The sequence below is a fragment of the Antedon mediterranea genome, chromosome 4 (genome assembly GCF_964355755.1).
Source record: "Antedon mediterranea chromosome 4, ecAntMedi1.1, whole genome shotgun sequence".
Classification (NCBI taxonomy): Eukaryota; Metazoa; Echinodermata; class Crinoidea; order Comatulida; family Antedonidae; genus Antedon; species Antedon mediterranea.
The window spans coordinates 28,706,586-28,730,694 of NC_092673.1; the positions used below are offsets into that span (position 1 = coordinate 28,706,586).

At 33.1% G+C, this 24,109-nt stretch overlaps 1 protein-coding gene across 1 annotated transcript in view; it reads right to left on the reverse strand.

Annotated features, from left to right (window-relative positions):
- LOC140047167 (nucleoporin NUP188-like) overlaps positions 1-24,109 on the reverse strand; it is a 28,466-nt gene that overhangs the window by 1,613 nt on the left and 2,744 nt on the right. The window contains exons 6-47 of the mRNA XM_072092022.1: positions 23,719-23,763; positions 23,238-23,330; positions 22,715-22,837; positions 22,408-22,455; positions 22,095-22,181; positions 21,495-21,577; positions 21,020-21,091; positions 19,984-20,026; positions 19,171-19,371; positions 18,809-18,964; positions 18,216-18,329; positions 17,684-17,813; positions 17,505-17,570; positions 17,190-17,291; positions 16,809-16,929; positions 16,088-16,175; positions 15,501-15,577; positions 14,952-15,066; positions 14,582-14,790; positions 14,084-14,203; positions 13,592-13,838; positions 12,711-12,800; positions 12,183-12,335; positions 11,593-11,658; positions 11,218-11,321; positions 10,038-10,169; positions 9,414-9,492; positions 9,084-9,209; positions 8,895-8,972; positions 8,692-8,777; positions 8,232-8,386; positions 7,335-7,522; positions 6,778-6,909; positions 6,014-6,082; positions 5,787-5,879; positions 5,246-5,392; positions 4,230-4,442; positions 3,343-3,476; positions 2,914-2,992; positions 2,188-2,319; positions 1,959-2,050; positions 1,498-1,630 (exon numbers count right to left, since the gene is read on the reverse strand). Of these exons, the coding sequence (XP_071948123.1) occupies positions 1,498-1,630; positions 1,959-2,050; positions 2,188-2,319; positions 2,914-2,992; positions 3,343-3,476; positions 4,230-4,442; positions 5,246-5,392; positions 5,787-5,879; positions 6,014-6,082; positions 6,778-6,909; positions 7,335-7,522; positions 8,232-8,386; positions 8,692-8,777; positions 8,895-8,972; positions 9,084-9,209; positions 9,414-9,492; positions 10,038-10,169; positions 11,218-11,321; positions 11,593-11,658; positions 12,183-12,335; positions 12,711-12,800; positions 13,592-13,838; positions 14,084-14,203; positions 14,582-14,790; positions 14,952-15,066; positions 15,501-15,577; positions 16,088-16,175; positions 16,809-16,929; positions 17,190-17,291; positions 17,505-17,570; positions 17,684-17,813; positions 18,216-18,329; positions 18,809-18,964; positions 19,171-19,371; positions 19,984-20,026; positions 21,020-21,091; positions 21,495-21,577; positions 22,095-22,181; positions 22,408-22,455; positions 22,715-22,837; positions 23,238-23,330; positions 23,719-23,763 (4,821 nt within the window). The remainder of the gene's footprint in view (positions 1-1,497; positions 1,631-1,958; positions 2,051-2,187; positions 2,320-2,913; positions 2,993-3,342; positions 3,477-4,229; positions 4,443-5,245; positions 5,393-5,786; positions 5,880-6,013; positions 6,083-6,777; positions 6,910-7,334; positions 7,523-8,231; positions 8,387-8,691; positions 8,778-8,894; positions 8,973-9,083; positions 9,210-9,413; positions 9,493-10,037; positions 10,170-11,217; positions 11,322-11,592; positions 11,659-12,182; positions 12,336-12,710; positions 12,801-13,591; positions 13,839-14,083; positions 14,204-14,581; positions 14,791-14,951; positions 15,067-15,500; positions 15,578-16,087; positions 16,176-16,808; positions 16,930-17,189; positions 17,292-17,504; positions 17,571-17,683; positions 17,814-18,215; positions 18,330-18,808; positions 18,965-19,170; positions 19,372-19,983; positions 20,027-21,019; positions 21,092-21,494; positions 21,578-22,094; positions 22,182-22,407; positions 22,456-22,714; positions 22,838-23,237; positions 23,331-23,718; positions 23,764-24,109) is intronic.

Here is a 24,109-nt window from a genome sequence, read left to right on the forward strand (position 1 = left end):
ATATGAGGAAATCTGTGATAATGAGAAAAAGTTGCCCCAACCGAGATTCAAACCCGGAACCTTCTGCTTGATTTATAGATGTCCTAACCATTAAAATATATAAATAAAGGTAATACATTTAGTAATTTATTTCTCATTTTCTTTCTTATTGGCACAGAAATGTTGTGTTGTGTGTTGATATATTGATGGTGTGTGTATAAAAAACACTTGTTTTGATGTCTGAACAAACAAAAACAACAGAGCACAATAACCACAATCTACTATACAATCTACAGTAATAATTTGTTTGTAAATTATATGATGGCATGGACTAAGTCACATACATTAAGAAACAAGAGTTGGATACTGGACAGACGCCCACAGTCTGACTGGCACCAACGCTTCCTGTATAAACACACGAATACCCTTAAAACTGGACATTGTACATTAGTGTCACACGCAACGGGTCAGTTTCATTTGTCCATTGGTATGCCCACAATATACAGTAGATATACTATATCTCAAAATGATTTTATTTATATGAACAAAATATAAATATATAAATGGTAAGGATATCAATATTAAATATTCTTGTGGTTGAAAAAGATATGATTTTTTCTATAAATACTACAACAATTTATGTTAAAAACATGTATTTTGTAACCAAAATTGAAAGTCTTTTTTAAATGTTGTGAAAAGATATCATTATCAACATAGACATACTAAAAAATGTTTGAAATAAATTTCTCAGACAGAAAAAACACATTTAAACTTTCTCTAATAAAAGTCAAAGGATATTGTTATAAATATAGAAATTTAAAAAAATAAACAAATAAAGGATGTCGACAAAAATATATTGTGATTTTTGAAAACCTGTAAATTGACACGAGAATCTGATTTTGATAACAAGTCACTGAAGCGTGTAAGTTGAAAATCAAGGAACATACTGCACAGTAGCAATGTTATAACAAAAATCAAATCTTCTCGTAAATGAGCAGAAAGGAAGAGTTGATAAAGAAAAAGGAAACAAGCGATTACCTAAAGGCATTAACCACTAATTAATGTTGTTTAATATTTATAGAATGCAATCCATCAGTTAGATAATTAAGGACAAGTAATTAATTGGCTGTATTACTGTTTATTATCATGACCAGGTTTCAAGTAATTTCCTGCCCATGTTATCTGAATCGCGCATAACCATACACGTTAAAAAACAACAACATACACCTTATCTGCTCATATTCATTCTCTAATCTTGGAAATCATACACGAAGCAATTAAAATGTTTTTCAAAATGTGCAATTTTGCATAACAGGTGTGAGATAGCCTTACAGCACCTGTAACTAATTTGAAAAATAATTCCTAAAATATGTAAACTTTTCCTTTTAATTACAAGAATAGATTTTAAAATGTAAGTAAGTTAAAGTTAAATTAATGTATTTTTTTTTAGAACAGCTAATAAACATCTACAGTTTGAGGAGTTGTTTTTAGTTTAATTTAAAAAAAAGAAAAACTTACTAATTCTGATCCGAGTTCCCTCTTTAGAAGCTGTTTGTCTCGTTGTCCAACCGACGTAGGCTCCTTCAGGTAGCGTAGACATTGCGACATTATCAGAAATAACGCATTTTCCAAAACAAACATAACTACAGATCTGTTAAAAAAAACTTTTTTTATATAACCACTACTGTACATTATTATTATATCCACAACCATCACATTTCACTATCAATTACTACTAACTACAACTGTTCAACTAACTAAGTAACTAACTGTTAACTAAGTAACTAACTGTTAAACTAACCAACTGTTAAATTAACTAATTAACTAACTAACTGTTAAACTAACTAATTACTAACTAACTAACTGTTAAACCATAGAACATACATTAAAGACAAGGAATGGTTTAATGTTTTTAATATGCATTATCTTTACTTAAAAAACCTCAGAAATTGCAGGGAATTAATTAATATTATTCTTACCTTTGGATAGGTGAGTCCTTAAGTGGTACTAGTCTAGCCTGTGGTGACTTGCTCGGTGACCTTAGTGGTGATGTACTTCTAACACCCTCAAGCTACAAATATGATACAAATATAAAAGGTAGGAAACATTTTGGCGGTGATATTGATGATAAATATATAAATGGAAGGAAATTTAGTATATGAAGCGGATAAAGAAGTTGATACAATAAATGAGATTGACCCAACCTACCTTGCTAAGAAATCTAACACACGTATTGATACAAGCAACAAGAGAACCAAACGATGGAGCCGAGTCGTGATCGACTGTTGGACTCGTGAAAGCTAACGCAAATAGTAATGGGTACTCGGATACGTCTATAATCTAAAAGAACAATAATTTTAATTTTATTTAGTAATACATATATGATAGTATTTTCTAGATGTAATTGCACTTCACAGTGACCATATTGAATTTTTAAAAAAAAAATATTATAGAATCTTCAAAGATGGATAGACACCAAAGCTAGAAACGACCATCTCAAAACTTCACTGTTAATGCCCATTTACACTAGGACAATAACTTTCTAATTTTTTTTGTTTTATGTAAAAAAAATGTATGCTTATGTATTCATCAACGTCCTAGTGTAAATGGGCCTTTATCCTAGTACAGTAGCTGTGAGTCTCAACCATCACATATGAAACGTTAAAGTACAGTCACCACATATACTAAACAAGTGTTTTCTTATAAAAATGTGCATTATATTATATCATTATTTTATTAGTGGTGGTTTCATCACTGTTGGTTGTGAACTGAATATATTATATAAAAACATATTAAACTAAACTAAGGGAATGATATTCGATACTCATGCAGTAAACATAACTCATGACATAATACATATTGAAATATTGTTGTTTTGTGAACTGAAATGGGTGTGAAACCTTGACCCTATCTAAGGTTAGAAGGAAAACTCACTGGACTGCAGAGTATTTCTAAGAAATCTGGAGTAAAATGTTTAAGAGCTGCCAAGCCATTGCCAACGATTGTAAACAACCTGTAAGAAGAAAAATGAAAATAAATGCCATCAAGGAAAAGAAACCTATTAAGACTAAAGTATGTATGTAGAGTACATACTTTAGAACTATGAAATATATGGTAATGTCTGGGTTGAATATTTCAATATTATGTCATTGGAAATAAAAAAAACATGTCCATACAAAATGGTGTATAATTAATCCTTTCACTTCGCTTAATCAATTATAAAAACACGAAAAGCGAATCATCTGCTAGAAAATGAAGTCTATTATTTAAATTATGTTACATCTCTTTGTGAAGCCACCTTTCTTATTTCTAATTCACTTTTATTCATATCTATTGAATGTACAGACAATAAAAAAAGCTCACCCAGACTGCACTGTTTGTAATTCTGTACTAGGCAAATCAAAGTCTTCTGTAGACGTCTGGTGTTGCAGTCTAGTTAAACTTCCCATACTGTGTACAATCTGTACTTTGTCATCTTTCCCTCCTTTCTTGTCAAACTGATAAATGAATTAATATAGTGTTATCAACAAAAAATGTAAATGTGGGGAAATTGCACAGAGGTGTGGACAACACATACAACAACTTTCTTCTCCTCTAAAGCTCTGCCTACCTAGGTGACCAAAAAATGTGATATGCCCATATATGGACATGATGATGTCATATCACTACCATATTTGGGAATATCACTACCATATTTGGGAATACCACTACCATATTTGGGCATATCACACATTTTTTTTGTTCAACTAGTTTGATAGTGTAAGCAGAGCTTAAGGGTCCCTTTGTGATAAACAGCTGCCACCAAACGGCACTCACTCCAGGAATGCTTTGCATCTGTGCTAATTGTATAGCTATGGTTTACGGTACCTTTGTGGCCACTCGACTCAACATATATATTTTATGATGTTCTAAAATACAGGGAAACATATTTGTTGTAAATAGCATTATTATCTACTAACGTTCGTCGATAAATATTTGTTGCAATTTTTTATTTTTTATTTGAATCGCTTTAACAGTATTTTTCACAGCCTATGGTGCTTTTAATAATATTTTAACATTTTAATAGTATTTTAACATTGCTATTTGCATTTCGATGTACTTTTGCTTTGTTTTTATTGTCTAAATTATGTAACAAATTTCCATTTTAAAGTGGACTAATACAATTTCTTGAATCATTTGCAAACACTCATGTTGACTTGTGGTCAGTCATACACAATAAAAGCTCATCAACAAGATAATGAGTACAGTACCTCTATAAGATGTTGTAGAAGTCTAGGCCTCATCAGCAAGGCTATAATATGGTGACACAGGTAGCAGACACTGGCCTGGATCTGCTCAACAGCCTGCGGCATTTGGAACCTCCACTCCTTGAAGTATTTCGACAATTGGAATATAAACTGCATTGTTAGATCGCTTTCCTTCTGACATGATGTAGTGTAGTTGCTTTCAACTGCTTTCAGACACTGAAAACGTGAATCAAGCTATTATTAGTAATCTTATACATGGTAAGATCATGGAGGAAAGATATACACATATAGACATTGTGTTTGTTTTAGTTACTCCAAAACACAGAAATCGTCAATAGAAGTTGGAGATGCTCACACTCGCCAGCGGTACAATGGACTATACACAGAGGCTTCCGGAAATGATAAGATCAGCACGCAAGGATGCATATTGTAAAATTGTAGCATAGGATGTTTTGTTTTTTAATTAGGTTATAAACAAAAATCAGACCAAAGCATCTCCTATATATTTCTTTCATGGTAAGATTAAACATAATAATGATTACCCTGGTAAGGTAGTTCTTACCCTCCAACTATAGGGTTAACTGTGCCTGGGGAAATATCTAAGCCTAACAGCACTACGAGTTTTTAAATTGTATTTTTGAGTATTATATTTTCTGTTCGCACTTTCGGCACAAGCTTTGCTTTTTTAAATCTGTGCCCCCTTCAAGTTGTATATTGTAAGAAATGATATTTATGTTTGTTTATGAATGAATGAAATATATGTTATTTTGATTGATTAATGAGATCATGAGGCTAAGGGTAGCAGAAAAAGGGCCAAATTGAGGCGTGGAATACAAATGCTCTTAGATGCCTGAAAATATGTGCTATGATAAGTGAGATTTAATGTTGTTATAAGAGTTTGAATACTGTATATTTTAATTTGTATTAAATAGGGCCTCTCAATATCAGTTAACCCACTGGGCTAAACTGGAAGGGTTACCCTCTTGATGGTTGAAATAAATAAAATATTATAATCTTACCTGTTGCATTCTGTCATGATGGACTCCAAAAAAGTTTAGCGCATCCGTCAGGAAGCCATGTTTTAACGTTGTGAGCATACCAGTCATTAGGGATAATGACAATCTGTAAACACCAAGCCATGTCACACTACTCTCTGTCTTGTCAGCCTGAGAAAAGAGACAAGATTCAGAAATTGCAACATGCAGTTGTGGGTACTGATGGTGAGACTTAAACTCTGTCTGTCTAATTTGACAAAAAAGGTGTGATGTGCCCAAATATGGTAGTGATATGCCCAAATATGGTAGTGATATGCCCAAAAATGGTAGTGATCATCTTGTCCACATTTTGTTGTCACATAAAGTTTGATAGTGTAGACAGAGCTTAAAGGCAAAATAAGTGTGCTATCTTAGTGACCTTAACTCATTCATACATTCATTCAAACTGCATATAAGAGGGAACTCTGGATAACAATGCAACCAGACATGATATTAGAAGAAGCAGCCTAGATTAGTCTCTACTGGACTGGACTAAGAAGCTACTAATATTAACTAAAGAAATTACCTTAGTTGTTTGTGGTATATTGTTAGTGTAAACTCGACTCAATGGTAAGCATATATGTTGAATAAGACCAGTCACTTGCAATCCCTCAGCAGCCTAAACATTTAATAAAATCAAAGACAAATATTTATAAAATTAAATGTTGTGATTGCAGTCTGTTTATAGTCTAAACATAAAAAGCAAATAAAATCTTTTTCCTAATGTTGACAATGCTGATGACCATAACTTACCTCGGGGAAGGTAGCGATGTCTAAAAATAGCAAGAGGACTGATTCAACGTATTCCAAACCTTTCATAGACTAAACAAACAAAAAATAACATTCAGTAAATAGTATGTAAAAAATGAACAGTACTTTTTTTAAATCGATTTTTAATTTTAAAACTAGAAATTACAACACACGAAACTCATGCCTATCTTATATCACCAAGTACTCTCACTTGACTGAGGAGGGGTTAGTGTCACCCAAAGCTCTGTAATTTCTTTCTGGTAGTTGTACTTTATCGTTTTGATTGAGCTCTTTGCTTAATAGCCACATCATTGTCATTTTTGTCAGTAATTTGTAACTTTTGATTTATATATTACAACACATGTAGGTATAGACCCACCCACACCTACAGAGTAATGATTAATCAAATTCATCCATAGGCTTTTAACTGATTGATGCTAAAGTCCTATAATAATATCCTGGATTGATAAATCGCCTAATGTTGTGAAACCTCTAAGCGCTGAACATTATTACCCCAGTCATTTTTTTTGATAAAACACGTATGGAAACATACTCCCATAATGCAGCTAGTAATCAGCGCAAAGTTGTGTCTTGATCTAACCGGGTTCCCATTTATACTTCTGGGTGGAGAGAGGCAAGCGTAAGTAAAGTATCTTGCCTAAGCAATGCGACGAGAGTTGGATTTGAACCTCGATCTCACAATCAGTAGTCGAACGTCCACCACAATGTGCCACACGCCCCATAGGGCATATCAAGGATGACCTTACCTCCATACATGCTTGTACAGTTGAGAGGAGCAGCGCAAACACACTCTGTTGCCTTATTATTGGCAACCAACGGTTTTCACTACCAACTGATAGAATTAATTCGTCCAGCATATATACTGCAACTATTGGTAACTGTAAAATAATAACTTTCTCAATATTGGAAATGCTTCACAGAATAGGAGTCTCAAAATAGATGCTCAATCCAATATCACAGTTGAACTTATAAAATCAATAAATAAAAAAAAAATCTCAAGTTTGGTTTCCACTAAGATTCAACGTGAGGGCGTAGATGCAATGCAAGAGAGTTGACCATTGACATACAGCTGTTCGAATAATCCGTTGCTTATGGTGGGTCAACTCACTTACGTTGCGTTACATACTTATGTTGCATCTGTAGTGGAAACCAAGCTTAAGCTAAGTAGTTACACCTACAATACACAAAAGTGAAAAGACAAAGCTTATGTCTCTTTGCCCAGGTAACAAAACACTACAATCATAGAGGGTCTATACTCTATGCTATAATTGCCTTCCACAATCAAGTACAGAGCTACCCTTACCTGCTCAGACTTTTTCTCTAGTTTTCCAAGTAATTCCGTGTTATCAACTGTCTTTTCGGATTTTGAAGACGCCTTTTTCATTGCGGCTTTGCTTATTGATGATGCGGTTTTCTGGTAATACATTTTACTGTGACGCAGCGATGAACAGATTATTGATAAAAGTCTAGAAATGGTAGTCTCTTCCAAAGCTTTAAGTTAAAAAAAAAGAGAATAGAAAGAGAATTGTGCAACATGATTTAGCCTTAATATCGGCACAGGTTCAAGCCTCTCCTCGACTTAGTTGTGGTGGTAAACAAGTCCTTTAAGTTAAGGAATTAAAAATGAAGGTCAAGTGTACACCTCTGGCTCTATAGCTAGATACCCACATCACTGAGAACACCTGTGAGTTATGTACTGGCTGGTCTATGCACCTTAAATTGCTGGTAAACGGAAGCAGTGATGTGGGTTCGATTGGTTTTATTTTGGTTTTTGTCAAAATTATCAGTAGTATTTAGGTTTCAAGATTTATATTTTCATATGTTTTTTTCATGGTTTTTCACAAGCGCCTTGAGCATTTTTGTGGATATGTGCGCTATATAAATCTTATTATTATTATTATTGCACTTAAAAGAACGTAGTGCATCTTTAGTTAGGATATGTGGTTACCCAAGTGTACTTCAGTCCCTGTCAGTGTGGACTTACAAATTAGTGTTGTTTATTGGCTGTTCGACACAAATATAGTCTTAACAATTCAGCCCAGTTACACTGCAAGGAAGCTTATTTCACCACAATTACATTTTAAACCATAAAAACACACACACACATAGCCCCTGCCACTCACACATTCTGGGCCCTGTGGGAGAACAGAAGTTTATTAGTGAACAGGCTTCCCAGTATAAAGAATAAAGAAATACAGACCTTTGGGGTTTCGTCCTCTTTGGTATTGTAACAAGATAGTGATGGAAGACAACATGACGACTCGTAGACGAATAAATGACATCAGATCCTCATCTGTCAGGTGTTCAGTGATGAAGATCACGTCAACTAGTTTGTTCCACTGATCGCCATGGAGACTGCAATGAGGGTAAATAAAACAAAATTTGAATAAACATATGCTGGTGACATAACAGAACATACAAACATGAATTTTAAAGCCTTGTTTACACTATCAAACTTTATGTGACTAAAACATGTGATGTGCCCACATATGGACATGATGATGTAATATCACTACCATTATTTGGGCACATCACACATTTTTTTGGCCAAACTAGTTTGATAGTGTAGACCGGGCTTAAGAGACGGCCAATAATAATGCTCTATTTGTCATTTAGGACTCATACTTGATGTTATGATTCGTTAATATTATTAATAGTACCTTGGCCATTGTTTCAAGAGACTGAGATACATGGATCCAAGAAGAAGGCAAGCTCTGACATGAAATGTGGACATTGCAGCAACGACCTACAAAAAAAACCAAAATACTGTAAATTGCTTCAGCTATAATTAATCACTATCTTTTCTATGAACTTTTAGCGAAATAAATAAAAAATTTTATTAAGGGAACAGTTTTTAATATACCTGAAATTTAATACTTGATATGATGTCATTCAGAATGATATTCTTGACCTGGTCAGAAGGGTGACCGCTGGCTGGACCCTGTAAAATAAACAAGAAGCTAATAGTACAATAAGCTATACATTGAACTGGACAAAAAACCATTATTTTGTTATTGTGAAATAATATTGAAGACAATTATTAAAACTTTACAGAAGCCAAGACAAGAAGAAACATCCTCCAAGCCTGCAGCAGTATTAATCCCTCATCTTCTCTAATAAACACATCCTCCACATTGTCCTCCTCACCAGCTCTGTCTTCCATCATGTCTCTGATGATCTACAGAAAACAAAAAAAACGACAAGTTCATGGCATTTAAGTTTGTTTTTTGACAACTTTGTGAATTGTTTTTTTCATCTCAGAAACATACAAAGTAGGAATTTGTGATAAGTTGAGAAAAGTGAATAAATTTCAATATATCTTTAGCTAATTATCTATATTCTCTGTATTTACACACATTGTATAATAACATTTGAGACTAACATGAGACCATGTTTTAAACTTCTGCTCCTGGTTGAATTTCTTGAGGATGTCTTGCAGGCCCTTTTCCAGCGATGCTGAACTAGAAAAGAAAAACAATAAATTAATTATAAACAAATCTATTGTTAAGTTTGATATATATTGTTCTTTAAAAAACCATTTTTTCAATCTTCTATCGACTAAAGCCGAAGTATAGTCGTTATCTCGGAACCGTTTCTATGGTTACCACCAGGTAGGCTTACTTCATCAAGGCTTCTATGAATGGATGACGAGTTCGGAGCAGAAAAGCTAGTAGACCATACCCAGTACCGTTTTGATTACGATCAATCGGGAAATTACCTCATAATGTTATATAAATGTGTATGGTGGTTAAAATTAGTTTAGAAGTAGACTTTAAGCAGAACTAGCCACTAGAACTATGGGCGAGTGACTTGAGCCTGCGCCGATTTTATGTCTTTAGTTTGCGGCGCCTTGCTATTCATTTAGCTACTTGACTTAAGTTTGAGTAAGTTATGGAAAATAAATAATAAAAGGAAGCAAAAATCTGCAAACTCCAAAAATCATAACTATCAATTGGGGTATAGTTGCAGATGCTATCACAATGCAGACATCACTAGCTGTACTAACCCTTGGATGTAGAAACACTCCAATGCCATTAGTTTGAGAGCATAACCACACGCCTTCATTTGTGAACTCATGTCTGTACACTTTGTCAGGTCCTTGAACAACGGAGCACTAATTTCTTTCCAAAATTCAGGTCTAAAAAGAAAAGAAAAAAATTAAGTAAAATTGAAATCACAGATATACAGTGATGCATTTTCTTTTCTAATAAGAAATAATAAATATTTTTATTACAAAATATGCATAATAGTTGTTTGTTTGTTACCTATCAAACAAATTTATCATCATTTGTATGCTTAATGCTTTTACAAATTCCAAATAAAATAAACATTTAAAAAACTACATAAATAATAATAAGAAATAAATACGAAACAAGCTTGTAGTGAATAAATATGAAGTCATCTTAGTTCATCTTGTATTGTTTTACTTTATTTAGCTCTACCTCCGTGTATCGAGCACTCTATCCAGGTGATCTGATTTTTATATATTATCTATATATAAATTTACGTAAGGGCAAAAATCGGTAAATCGCGCCTTACTTCTAGAATTTTTACCCGATGGTATATAAAGTTGGTTTGTACTTTGTATTAATTAATAATTACCAAAAATATAAACGTCGTAGTGGTGTATCGTGACATGTACTTTAATATTTCAATCGATTATGACAGTGACAGTTTTAACAAAGTATTACATCGCAAATGTTTTACTGTATTTAGAGGTATATTATTTATAGGCCTATAAAACATGAACAAAATATTTCGTTAATGAGTGGATAAAGAATATATTTAAAAATTGTTCCTCTTTGTACCTATCCGCTTTCCCATCCCTCAACCCTAATGTTACATACAAAACACAAATTGGGTTTCTTTAAATGAGTCCAAATCAAAAATTTGGACTCATTTTGTGATAAGTTTCTCCTTCGGAAGTAATTCCCAGGGTGCTAATTTTAGTTGACTACATAAATCATCGTGTCTATTTATTCGTTTCTGTAAACGACAATGTATTATAGTCCCGCGGTACGTACATTTGAAATCGCCAGTTTTGTTACGCTGAAATTACTGTGTATTTGAGAACCATCTGTGGGCACGACCTAGATGCGAGCGTACCATCTAGTAAATAATAATGAATGTATTTTATTTTCTTGTATGCTATGGTATGCTTTGATACTGTACATTAGTAATATTACCTTTCTCTTAGTACAGTCATGGCAGCTTGTTGTCTACCTCGCCACAAAGCAAGTAGGAAGCCAATGGCAGCACACTGCAGGTCTGGCGGACAATGCGTTGTACCCTACAATCACAAAAATAACTAACTTAAACAATTTTATTTCATTGAAGTATGAATAAAAAGTAACATTATTGTATAGTCAGTTGTCTCACTATAGTAGGACACAGAACAAGGACACAAAACAGATATATTAACCTTAAACTAACCAAGTGATAATTATTATGTATTAATACTAGACAATGTAGACAAAACACATTTCTATTTATTCATTAATATTGCTATCTTTTTTATCAAATTGTATCCTATTTAAAGATATGTAAAGAAAAAAACTGACCTGTTTCTGTTCATCTAGTATATCCAGAACTGTGGGCAAACAACTCAACTTTCCAATCTCTATGACCTGCAATGAATTACACTCATTATAGTGTAGTGTGACAGTTTAGTATAATAGAGAGGTTTCGCAATCTTACGAATACGATAACGAAAACGTCACGCACACGTATTCATTTTCGTAAGCCATAAAAAAATCTGTACGTGTTGCTTGGTGCTTGGCTGCCTAGGCCTAGCGTAACATCAAAGCGAGTGAGGAATTTAAAAACTGCTATTTATCAAAATTGACCTGGCATTCAAAAATCTATAATTATATTATAATCATGAATCATTCCTGATTCAAATGCAAAATGTGCAAAATAGATCAAAACTATACTCGTTTTGTAGTTACGAATATGACTGGTGATATTCGTCAACACGAATACGCTTTACGAATATGAAATGGGGATCAGCTCAAAAGTTTCACAAATGTGTGACGTATCCGTTTTCGTTATCGTATTCGTAAGGTTGCGAAACCTCCCTAATAGTATGCATTGTCATTTGCAGAGATAATTTTAACTTTCTAAATATATTATCTATACTTGGTTGGTTTACCTGTTTTGTTTTTGTTTTATCACCCTTCTTTCCTGGTGCTACTGTCATCTTTTTCTCTTGGAAATTCAAGTTGAGAAACATTTCTATCAATCCAGGCTGACTGTCAACAGCAGCGCTTAAGAATTCCAAGATTACAACACGCAATCTAGAATCCTGAAAGAAATGAAAGAATAAAATGAATGTTGATGAAAAGACCCCAATATTTATTTCTAGTTGTGGTATACATGAATTTTACTCGTGGCTTAACAATTTACTAAATGGTTCAGAAATGTATTGAGTATCACGGTGCTGACGTCACGACGGTAGGTCGCGCTGTGCTGCACTATAAAATGTTATGCGAGAAAAAAATGTGATGTGCCCATATATAGACACGATGATGTCACATCACTACCATATATCACCTTTTTTGTCAATTTAGTTATTTTGTTTTCTTTACTGAGAATTTCACTTTGTTTGTCCGAGTGTTGAATTTCCGTGATAGGCTTTTTTATTATTAGTAATTAATTTGCAGAAAGGTAATGTTCTTACCTCTGAATGTGATTGTAATCGATATAAATACGTGTCTCTAATAGCAACAGCATGTGTTCCTAGGCAACCGTATATTGACATTGGAGCAACCTGAAAATAAATCAGAAATACTAAAGACTACCACTGCTCCATAAATAACCTAATCATCACTGATGGGGAATGTAAAAACTGTTGTAGCTGAGGAAGTAATGGAGCTGTAGTTTGGTGGTAAAACATGCTTGCCTTCCTATCTCAAAGTCCGGGGTTCAATTGAATTGAATTGAATTGAAATTTATATTTATACTGGGTAACCTCTTCAGTCAAAGACTGGTCTCCCAGAGGGCCCAGTTGGTGATCAGTGGCTGTGATGTACTAATACACCGGGGTAACCCCCTACTCGTCTCGAAAGATGTACTAGGTTCTTTAAAGTGCACACGAGCTAGATGTGTACACTGGACCTACGGTTTATAGTCCTTATCCGAGAAGACTCGTTCTACCACCAGAACCATGGAGCGAGTGAGCCTCGAAACCCTGCCGATGTTATGGCTACGTAATTACGGTTCCACTGTCTTAACCGCTCGGCCACTCACTCACTCATGTCCATGACCTAGTGCCAGGATTGTAGTTCACAAACTGTAAAACAACCCTACTTCCCGAAACTCTGTCTACACTATCAAACTTTATACGACAACAAAATGTGATGTGCCCATATATGGACATGATGATGTCATATCACTACCATATTTGGGCACATCACACTCTTTTTGTCACATTAAATTTGATAGTGTAGATAGAGCTTTAGTCTCAAATGAGACTTAATTTATAAGCATGATATAGTTTATTTACATTCTCAATGTAATTGGTGTGTTATTTTTTAAATTATGACAAAAAGGGAACCTTACCACAGCTAGTCTCTTTAACAGGAGTGTTGCAAGAGTTGGTAACTTAGGATCAAACCTATGATATATATAACCAGCAATAAGGGCAACTAAGTGTGGCTGGTGTGGAAGGCCGGTGGTGTGAGAGGTCAACACTTGTTCCATGCGCGAAGGTTCATGATTGGCTGGCTGCCAGATTAATAGTCGATTCAGAACGGAAAATGCTAGTTTTACTAGTTGTGTCAACCTTTCTACTGGACCAGAGAAAGTACTATGAAAAAAGTAAAATAATAGTTAAATTTATATGCTTTTATGAAGTTTTAATGGTATGTATTTTTTTATATTCTATAATTCTTTGTATTGTCGTCTTGTTTTGTGGATGAAGTCAGCTCATGCTGACTGGACCACCCTCTTAAAATATGGAGAGATAAACAACACTTGAAGAAATACATTAATGGTATCTAATTTGATTACACTCTACAATTTGAGCAGATAACTGCGATAAGAACGACTTACCAGCCATTTTCATTGGCACGTTGGTCAATGGCATCGACCCCAGTTGACACGATGTTCAGTAGAGCTTGGCCAGAGTCAAAGTTCAAGAAACCATGAATGCAAGCATCACGTACCGAGACACTGAAAACAACAGAAATTTGCATAATTACAGCATAAATATTTATAACAATAATTTAATAAATTGCCTAATGTGAAACCTGTAAGCACTGTACAAATTTAATCTAATAATATTACGCAGTCATTTAAAAAAATAAAAAATACACCCATAATGCAGCTAGTCTTCAGCGCAAGTTGTGTCTTGACCTAACCGGGTACCCATTTGTATACCTGGATAGAGAGAGGCAAAGCATACAAGCAATGCGATGAGCATTGGATTTGAACCTATAATCTCACGATCATTAATGCAATGTCAAACACACTGTGCCACACGCCCTTACTAAATTTATGACTTTTTTATGAATCTGTTTCAAAAATCTTTAAATAAAGAAACAAACTTACCCGGACGTTTTCTTGGAATCTGCCGATTTAATTTGAGGGATGTTGAGTACCAAGTGAAATATCTCTAAACATTTCTGACCAATAGTCTCACGATCAGAAAAAGTATTGTAACGCCATTTATGGAAGACGGTGAAAATGTCCCTCTGCATAAAAACGACACTTGCTAACAGATCCTGTCCAACAGCGATATCAACATTTGACGAAAGTCCCTGTAAAAAAAAAGGACATTTATTATGAATCTAAAGCCTTTCCTACACTATCAAACTTTATGTGACAAAAATAATGTGTATTATTGACTGGGAAGTTGAGGTTTCATCATAATTGTTTCATCTATATAATTATTATCTTTAAAATTAATTTAATCAAGTACCATAACAAGTTGATTTAGAAGATTAAGGTACGCTAACGTCACGGGATACACTCCACTTGGTTGCTCATGACGATGTAACAGATTACCATAATGACCAGCGAAAATACCATCACCACTACAATAAAACACATTTAAAACATAAAAACTTTATATAATTTATTTATAAATAATATCATATTTATCAATATATATTTCCAGGTCTTGATGTGTTGTCCTGAAAAAATAATTCAAAAATTGGACCAACAAAAATGTATTTACCTGAAAAAACTGCAATTTAAAGCACAAAATAGTCAAATTGGCTGCCAGCCAAGGGGTTTTTGGTTGAATTTAACCATTTATTTTGTCATTTTATAACTGAAAACATTATTTAGAAGTGATTAACTTCATTAAAACTACAAAATAACATATTCAATGTCTGATTTAATAAATCTTCATTTTTCATGTTTTTGGGGGACAATACATCTTTAATGATCAGCTTTGGCTGAATGAACCACCCTCGTTAAATATTGTTGAAATAAAATTACAATAAATGAGATATTTGTGAATTACCTTGCAGCTTTTGGTACTTCTGTGTATAGATTGCCTGTATGTGGTAGAAAGCCTATCACTTGGAGCTCTTCCCATACCTAAAACAAACAAGTTTAGTTGTTTATTTTTTAAAACCAGTTAGCTTTTATTTATTTTTATTTTTTTTAATTTGCTGTGACCTAGGATCTACACACATTGTCTGAACCGAGAATTTGCCAAAACTGTGGTAAGGAATCGAGTAAAGCTCTGTCTACACTATCAAACTAGTTTGAAAGTGTGATGTGTCCAAATATGGTAGTGATATTCCCAAATATGGTAGAGATATGACATCATCATGTCCATGTATGAGCACATCACATTTTTTGTCACATAAAGTTTATTAGTGTAGACAGAGCTTTAAGGAAAACCACATATTTATCCACGTGTTCAATTAAAGTTTGATAGTGTAAACAAGGTTTTATAGTAATCTAATCTCAATGTCCCTGCATATGCACAATGAATTAACATGGCAAAAATAAGTCATCGTAAATTAAGAGTTACCAAATAAAGACATTCTTAATATTGAACTTAATAGTAAATTGTTGAATTGAAATTAAATGATGTATCACCTCTTGAGGGCGGTGTTCAGCAATTGTTGCTATGACATCAACACATGATGTAATGAGTGTCAAAGGAGGATGAGGAATGCTTGACAACCTGCAACAAAGAATACGAATCATATCAAAAAAGTATGAATACCACATATGCTGATTATTAGTAGTGGAGCTGTAGCTTGGTGGTTAACATGCTTGCGTTCCAAGGTTCAATCTTTACCTAGTGCCAGGGTTGTAACTCACGACTCTTTCAACTGTACTCCCCAAGCCTCAAATGAGACTTAGTTTATAAGCACAATAAATTTTTAAATATTTTATCCATCTTGAAATTGGGGAGTTTATCACTGTTGTTCTTTTTTCCCCTTTATATTTATTTAAGGCAAGCCAAGATATGAGCACTGTAACTTCCATTATATTGGATAATAAAAGAAATCTGTACTGTATGCATATGAAATAAACAAATTGTTTCAATGCCCTCATAAAAATATTCATATATAACAAAAGTAAGAGTTAAGCTCTGTCTACACCATCAAACTAGTTTGACAAAAAAAGTGTGATCTGGCCAAATATGGTAGTGATATGCCCAAATATGGTAGTGATATGACATCATCATGTCCATATATGAGTACATCACATTTTTTTGTCACATAAAGATTGATAGTGTAGACAGAGCTTAAGATGGTAATTAAACAATTATAGAAATGCTTGGATTGATAAAGAAAAACTATTTACTTACTGCTGAATAAGTCTGTACATCTGCTTCATGATTGGTCGGAAGTTGGCACATATTCCCCAATTGGATTTCAGCATGTGACCGACAAGTTCAACAATATCCTGTATCCGGTAAACTTGAATATCTGAAGGAAATCAATTCTGTTTACTTAGGAACCGTCTCAAAATTTTTCTACTGCAGTTTACTGCAGTAACTACATTTTGTTTACTTTTATTTTAGCAAGCTTTTTTTTTGGGGGAGTATACACTGTTTATTTACAGTGAATGCATCATAAACGTTGTAAGCTAAAATCATACATTATTGCAGTAAGAAATTGTTACTGCAGCAGCTGCAGTAGAATATTTTGAAATTGCTTTGTATACTTTGCACCAGTATTACACCTACCTAGGCTTTGTCCATGGATCGTTGATTCCAAAAGATTTTCAATCTGACAGGTGAACAGAAACCAACCACTGTATTCATAGTCCCAACGAATTAAAGGAGTACCTACGAACAAATAAGTTTAACAGTCTTTACAATTTTTGATTCACACACTAGACTTGCCCCAAGTTATTTTTATGCTGTTAGTATTAATTTACAACACACCATTTAACAGCAAATAACATGACAATTAGAAAATAGATATTGAAAGCCCTTAAAAAACTGGACTTTGGGATTGGAAGACAAGAACCAGCAAGCTATAGCTCCACTATTACACACCTGTGTCTTGGTTGAAGAGCACACCTGTTGTTAATGCTGGAATTACAAAGCTATTTGAACCATCCGCTGTAAAAACAAAACAAAACATTCAGTAAAAGACTGCATCAAATTACCTATTTAACCAACTAAGTCAATACTATGTTAAATGCTGCACATAGGCAATATATGTGTAAACGCACCTTTAGAAAACAGAACTTTGTCTGTGACCCGTGTCCACACTGCTGTATGCTTCATACTCTGTATCTCATCTGCTCTGTTGTTATCAAGTAGCTCAGTAAAGTGAGGCAGGTGGCTTGCATATTCAAATACCTGATGTAATAAACAATATTTAAACACTTAAATAAAGTCTGTCATTTGATTCGACGATTGTGGGTCACATGGTGTGCAATAGTACGCACTATTGAACGGTCATTCAATAGTACTTTTTTTCTGTGTACGAAAACAATTTTTTTTTCTGTTTGGAAAATATTTGTTTATACTATTACTTTTGAATATAAAATAATAAAAATGTTAAAATCCAAATTTAGCAAAAGTTATTGAAAGTTATCTTCCAATGGATAACATACTTAGTGTATATACTTAAAAAAAAAAAGACTACTCTTTAATCATCTGCCTACTCTGCTTAAATACATCTTTTATTTTCTGGCAATCGTGGCAATTAAAAAAAAAATTATAAAAAGTTAGATACAATTTGCAATAGTTCTTTCTAACCTTCTTAGTACCGGTAGTAGCCATTGCCTTTAGTAGTTTCAACAGTGGGCTGAACTCCATGGGAAACTTCATGGTGGCTGATTGTAAAAGCATCGCTATACCTCCTTCAGAATCCTACAGTAAAGGTAAAGTACATCATGGATATTATTAATATGCATAAGTCTTGTTGTATTGGACTTAGATCGATGGACAATAAATCTGCTTTAGTCACTAAAAGGTTTTTAGAGAGCGTTTACTATGGAGTAACGTTGCTCTTATAAGTAATTCTTGTGCATTTAAGAAACATGTCAACAATCATTTGTTCCTGAAGAACTCAGTATGTTAGTCTATTTCATAGTGTACAGTGCTTTCATCTTTCTTTGGAAAGGTTCTTAACAAATAACTAACAATAATAAATAATTTATATTTTTATTTATTCATTTATCATCCATTCAACAATACATTTAAAATACATAGCAAAGAAAAAATACAAACAATTGAAATATTAAAATTAAAACCAAAGTGAATGGATGCAAGGACGACTCATAGAAGTCAATTTATTTCCAAAGGGGTCAATTGCAAGAGAAATCGATTAAAAAAAAATGCAAACTTACTTCGTCCCAGAATGTTTGACAAAGATGTTTCTGTTCCAACAGCTGGCATGAGAGATGGACCAAGATATGAGGCGAACCCAGCGTTTGCTCATCGAACACTGAAAGCACCAAATTGAGAAGGCCATACACAATGGTGTGACTTAACGGCGAAAGCACCTGTCAAAGGTAAATAAATGTTACTAAAATACAACAACTCTAGTGGTCAGGGGCGGATCCAAGTGTTCGGCCCTAAATTTCACCATTTTTACGCCCTGAGCACGCTCATATTTCAAAATCCTGGATCCGCCAATGACTGGTCCCTTAAATATTAAGTATTTTTTACTTAAGTAATTAAGTGGTATTCACTTTAGAAAAACACTTACAGCATCTGTGTTGAAAGGCACAAGATTAAGCATCGTATACAGGTACTGAAAGACCTGTAGCTGGAGTGCAGACTGACCGAGCTTCTGAACAAACTCTGCATCTTTGTCTGGAAAAGCAGCTGCATGGAGACTAGTCCAGGCTAAAACCAACGGTCCATAATGTATGATATTGCCCAGTGAGCTTACTAATTTATTTAATTCCTGAAAAAGAAGACGAATAAACGGAAATGCATACAAAAATTATGTAAATTGCCTAATAATTTGTTGTGGTGGGTATTACATATAATATATACTGTGAAGCCCAACATTTTCGTACTGTAGCCCTAAATTTTCATGATTTTACATTTGTAACTATTTTTGTTGGGTCCCAAATGTGCCCAAAGGGTTCTAGAGTATTTCAGTATGTGTAATTATTTAATGGTTTACTGTTATAACTAGGACATTGAGAGTTGTACAAATGACAACATATTTATTTTTTATTTTATTTATTTTTTATTTTATTTATTTAAAACATATTTATAGGATAAAAACATATCAGGTATAGATGTAGCACCTGTTTATGGTCCTGTTTATATATAGAAAATAAAAGGAATAAAAGGTTAAACAGATTTTAAAAATGTAAAAAAACGTATAACCTTAAAACTCATATTCAGGAGATACTCCTGTTAAAGAGACACTTTGTTGGGTCTCGAGGGCTCTCCTGTATTTTAGTATGCACAATTATTTGATTCAAAAAGGACATTGAGAATTGTATTTGTCCATGATTGCAAATCACAAATGACAAGCAAGAGAAATAAAATAATTCCAACTGACCTTAAAAGTCTCTTGGCATGAAACAAGTTTGTGTTGTGAATTCCTGAAATATAAACAGATTCATTTACAACTGATAGTTTACCAACATTCTTGTTTAAACTTAAAATGAATTTTTTTCTTGGAGTGTTTATGTATTGTTGCAAGTGTATTTATGAATATTTTAAAGATTTTTTTTATATGATATTTTCTGATATATTTATTGAAATGCTATATTTTATCCTAATGTGCTACTTGGTAGGAGGGTAACACTGGCTCTTGTCATAGGGATTTGGTTCACTTTTGTGTTTCCTAACACTTTACTTTGTAGTTGTTTGTTGTTGTTTTTGAAGTTTTTTGGCAATAAAGATAAGATAGTGTAAATGTGGTGGTTCGCGATCAGTGAGACACAATCAGACATGTGGAAGACAGCATTGTTTTTTTATATTTATTCTACTCTGTGCATGTATCGTATCAGGATCCATTGGTATTTATACACAACCAGCCATACATTTTTACACCGTGTTTCATTACTTATTATATATATTGTATATCTATTTATTATTGTACTAATAATTGTCAATCTTCAAGAAGAATTTCTGTTGTTATTTTATGATGATGATGGACAAATAAAGCATTTCAGTATTCACGTCGTGAGGTAATTTCCCGATTGATCGTAATCAAAACGGTACTGGGTATGGTCTACTAGTTTTTCTGCTCCCAACCAGTACATCCATTCATAGAAGCTTTGATGAAGTAAGCCTACCTGGTGGTGGCCATAGAACGGTCCCGAGATAACGACTATACTTCGGCTTTAGTCAATAGAAGATTGAATAAATTGTTAGAGATAGAGTATACGATGTTATGATTATGTGTAGATATGTGATTTGTTCTTTTTATTCAAATGATGTTATGTATTTAATAAATTTGTTATATCAATAATTAAATTATCGTAGATTGCATATTATGCGATAAATATTATTTAATAAATTTTTTAGTGGTAATTTTAAATACATTGATTAAAAGCTTCAATTATTACGAACATAGAAAGAGTATTTACCTGTCACTTGTAGTTTCACCAAGAAAATGATAAAGATCCAAACATTCAAGGATTATGAGACAACAGGTGAATCTACAGAAAAAGAAAATAAAACTATTATTAATTCATTTCCTTATATAACCAGAAAAGATTGCCTCAATTTGAGATGAAAAAAATCAAATACATGAACTTTAACAGCTCTAAACTATAACAAATTTGCCAAGTATATTAAACTCTTGTATGTTTGTATGGCACCATAACACCCATAATTTTCAAATTATTTTTATTTCGCAAATAGGTATAGTAACCAACGATAAATTATAAACTAGTTTGTCCATCCTGTAATTGGCAAGTTACTCGCTGTTGGATGCGTATGAAAGAAAAAAACCTGACCATTACTTACTGATTTCATTGACATCACAAACAGTTTTATCCACAACCTTAATCGGGATGTTTAATAGTTCTGAGCATTTAACTTAATACTTTCTGTACGTACCCTAATCTGTTCATTAACATATCCGCCGTGGGATCTCCATCAAACAGATGTTTATTGGTTTGTCTTGTACCAAAACCTTGTTTCTTAATAAAATAAAAAACAAAACATGATTTGTATCAAAACACTATAAACTAAATGTCACCAAGTGGAAAAAAAGTTGTAACTGAACAATTATTGAAAGAATTAAGTATAAAAAGAAATAAATGTATTGGACATGTTATATAAGAAAAAAAAGTTAGGAAAGTAAAAATGTTTATTTAACTGGAAGGAGAGGAAAAGAAAATGTCCAATTCAGGCAAACAATAGCCAAAATATCAGGGACTATCTACTATCTACTGTAGAGGTTTTCAGAGCTAATCAACAGGCCTAGAGACAACCATAAAGGGTCTTTCAAACCTGTTCCCGAAAGGTTTCGGTGCTGGAAAAGTCAAATTGAACGTCAATGTTCCGTTTTCATACAGCTTCACGCGGCTATGCACCAATCAATATTGGCCGGACCGAAGCAGTGTAAAAGACCCTTAATACTTGTTGTATGCTAAGAACACTTGCCATTCATTTACTATTTTTGCAATATAATATAAAAACATCTTTAGACCTTACCTGAAAGAGTTTGATTAGGCTTAGTATTCTTTTTTCTGATGCATCAAAACTTTTGAAATAAAGCAGAATAATCTCCAACAATTCACACTGAAAGTAAAAAGAATAATAAATATTAAATCAATGATATTAACAATTTTTATTGTTTTTTTTTATTAATGTTTTTTATTACTATAGACACACATACTTTATCCAGCATTTCTATAGCAGTTTACATTAATTTAAATTATTGCCACTTCTTGTCTATTTCAATTTATGTACAGCACATTGAGAGCTTGCTTGTATGTGCTATATAAGAATAATCTATTATCATTACCTGTTCTCTTAAGCATTGCAGTGACCATTTTAAAGACTGTCTGTCAGTCTACAAAGAAATAATAAATAATTATCAAAATTAAAAATTTATCTTATCATTACAAATTTAAAAAAAAACTAAATTAAATATATTAATAATAATAATATTAATCATCTATAAAGCGCTCTTTACCGGAGGCTCGCAGCGCAACATGAAAAGAATAGGTATTGAAATAGGCGAGTTTTCAGAAGATTTGAATTGAAAAGGAGATGGAGTGTAACTGATGGAACATAGACGTTTAAAAGTGCAGTATAAAGAGTTGGCGTACCATAGGAGGTCCTACGTTCTGCTTGGTTGGGGCAACTGCTTGGAATCGCTCCACATATTGACTAATTAGTTTATCAATTATCTTCTTACGTTGTAGATCAACAAAACATTCAAGGTAGATACTCTGAAAAGAAAATAAGTTCATAAATTGTATAGAAAAAAAAGTGACCGATGAAAAATATTATAAAACAATTTTTAAAAAGTATTAAGATAAAATACAGTAAATGTATGTTCATTCATTCATTTAAAACTGGTATAATACATTATTGTCTTTTATACTTTATTTTAATGATGAACAAATTAAATTGATATGGATGACCAATATTTACATGGTCTGGATGACCAATACTTACATGGTCTGGATGACCAGTACTAACATGGTCTGGATGACCAGTACTGTACATGGTCTGGATGACCAGTACTAACATGGTCTGGATGACCAGTACTGTACATGGTCTGGATGACCAGTACTAACATGGTCTGGATGACCAGTACTGTACATGGTATGGATGACCATTACTTACATGGTATGGATGACCGGTTTCTTCACAAAAGCTAAGAACTTGTTTAAGACAGTGTAATAGTTGAATTCTCTCAGTTTGGTAATATTCCCACACCTAAAAAGAAAACAAGGCAGCTTCTCAATAATCAAAATCCTCAACAAAGAGACAATCAGATGGTTTTTATTTGATAGTAATCAAAATTCAGATCTTATAATGGTTATATGAACAATACTTTTTATATTAAATCACCTAGATAGGTACTTTTACAGGTTAATTTTTTTTAAATAAATAATGCCAACTATAAGAAGGTCAAAGGTCAACAGGTTCACATTACAATAAAGTTATGCGCTTCTTGTTGAATGTACTTTCCCTTGATATTAAAAGTGCAAAGAAAAAAAAGAAGAAATTGGCAGTATAAAATATTTTCACATGCTTAATATCAAATTCAATTTAAAGAAACATTTGAGTTAAATTAAAAATATGTAAGAAGCCTTCAACTTGCCTTTAAAAGTAGAGCTTGGACGCTACGTTCATCTTTGAGTATTGCCTGGAGGATAGAACATATGTAACAATAACATTATGTATCATGTTGCAGTTTGGACCTTAGGGACAACAACTGACTTAAAATCATAAAATTTCTAATAATATGCTATCAAATACAATTCAACTGAAATAATTCCAGGAAAGAGAATCCATTTGTAATTGACACTTTAAAGTTCATCAAGTTTATATTGTGTCACAAATTTGTGAATTAAAACTATGCTACACCAAGTATTTGTAGGTCTTAACCTCTGTTCACACAATTAAAATTTATGTGACAAAAAAATATGTGTCCATATATGAACATGATGATGTCATATCATTACCATATTTGGGCACATCACACTTTTTTG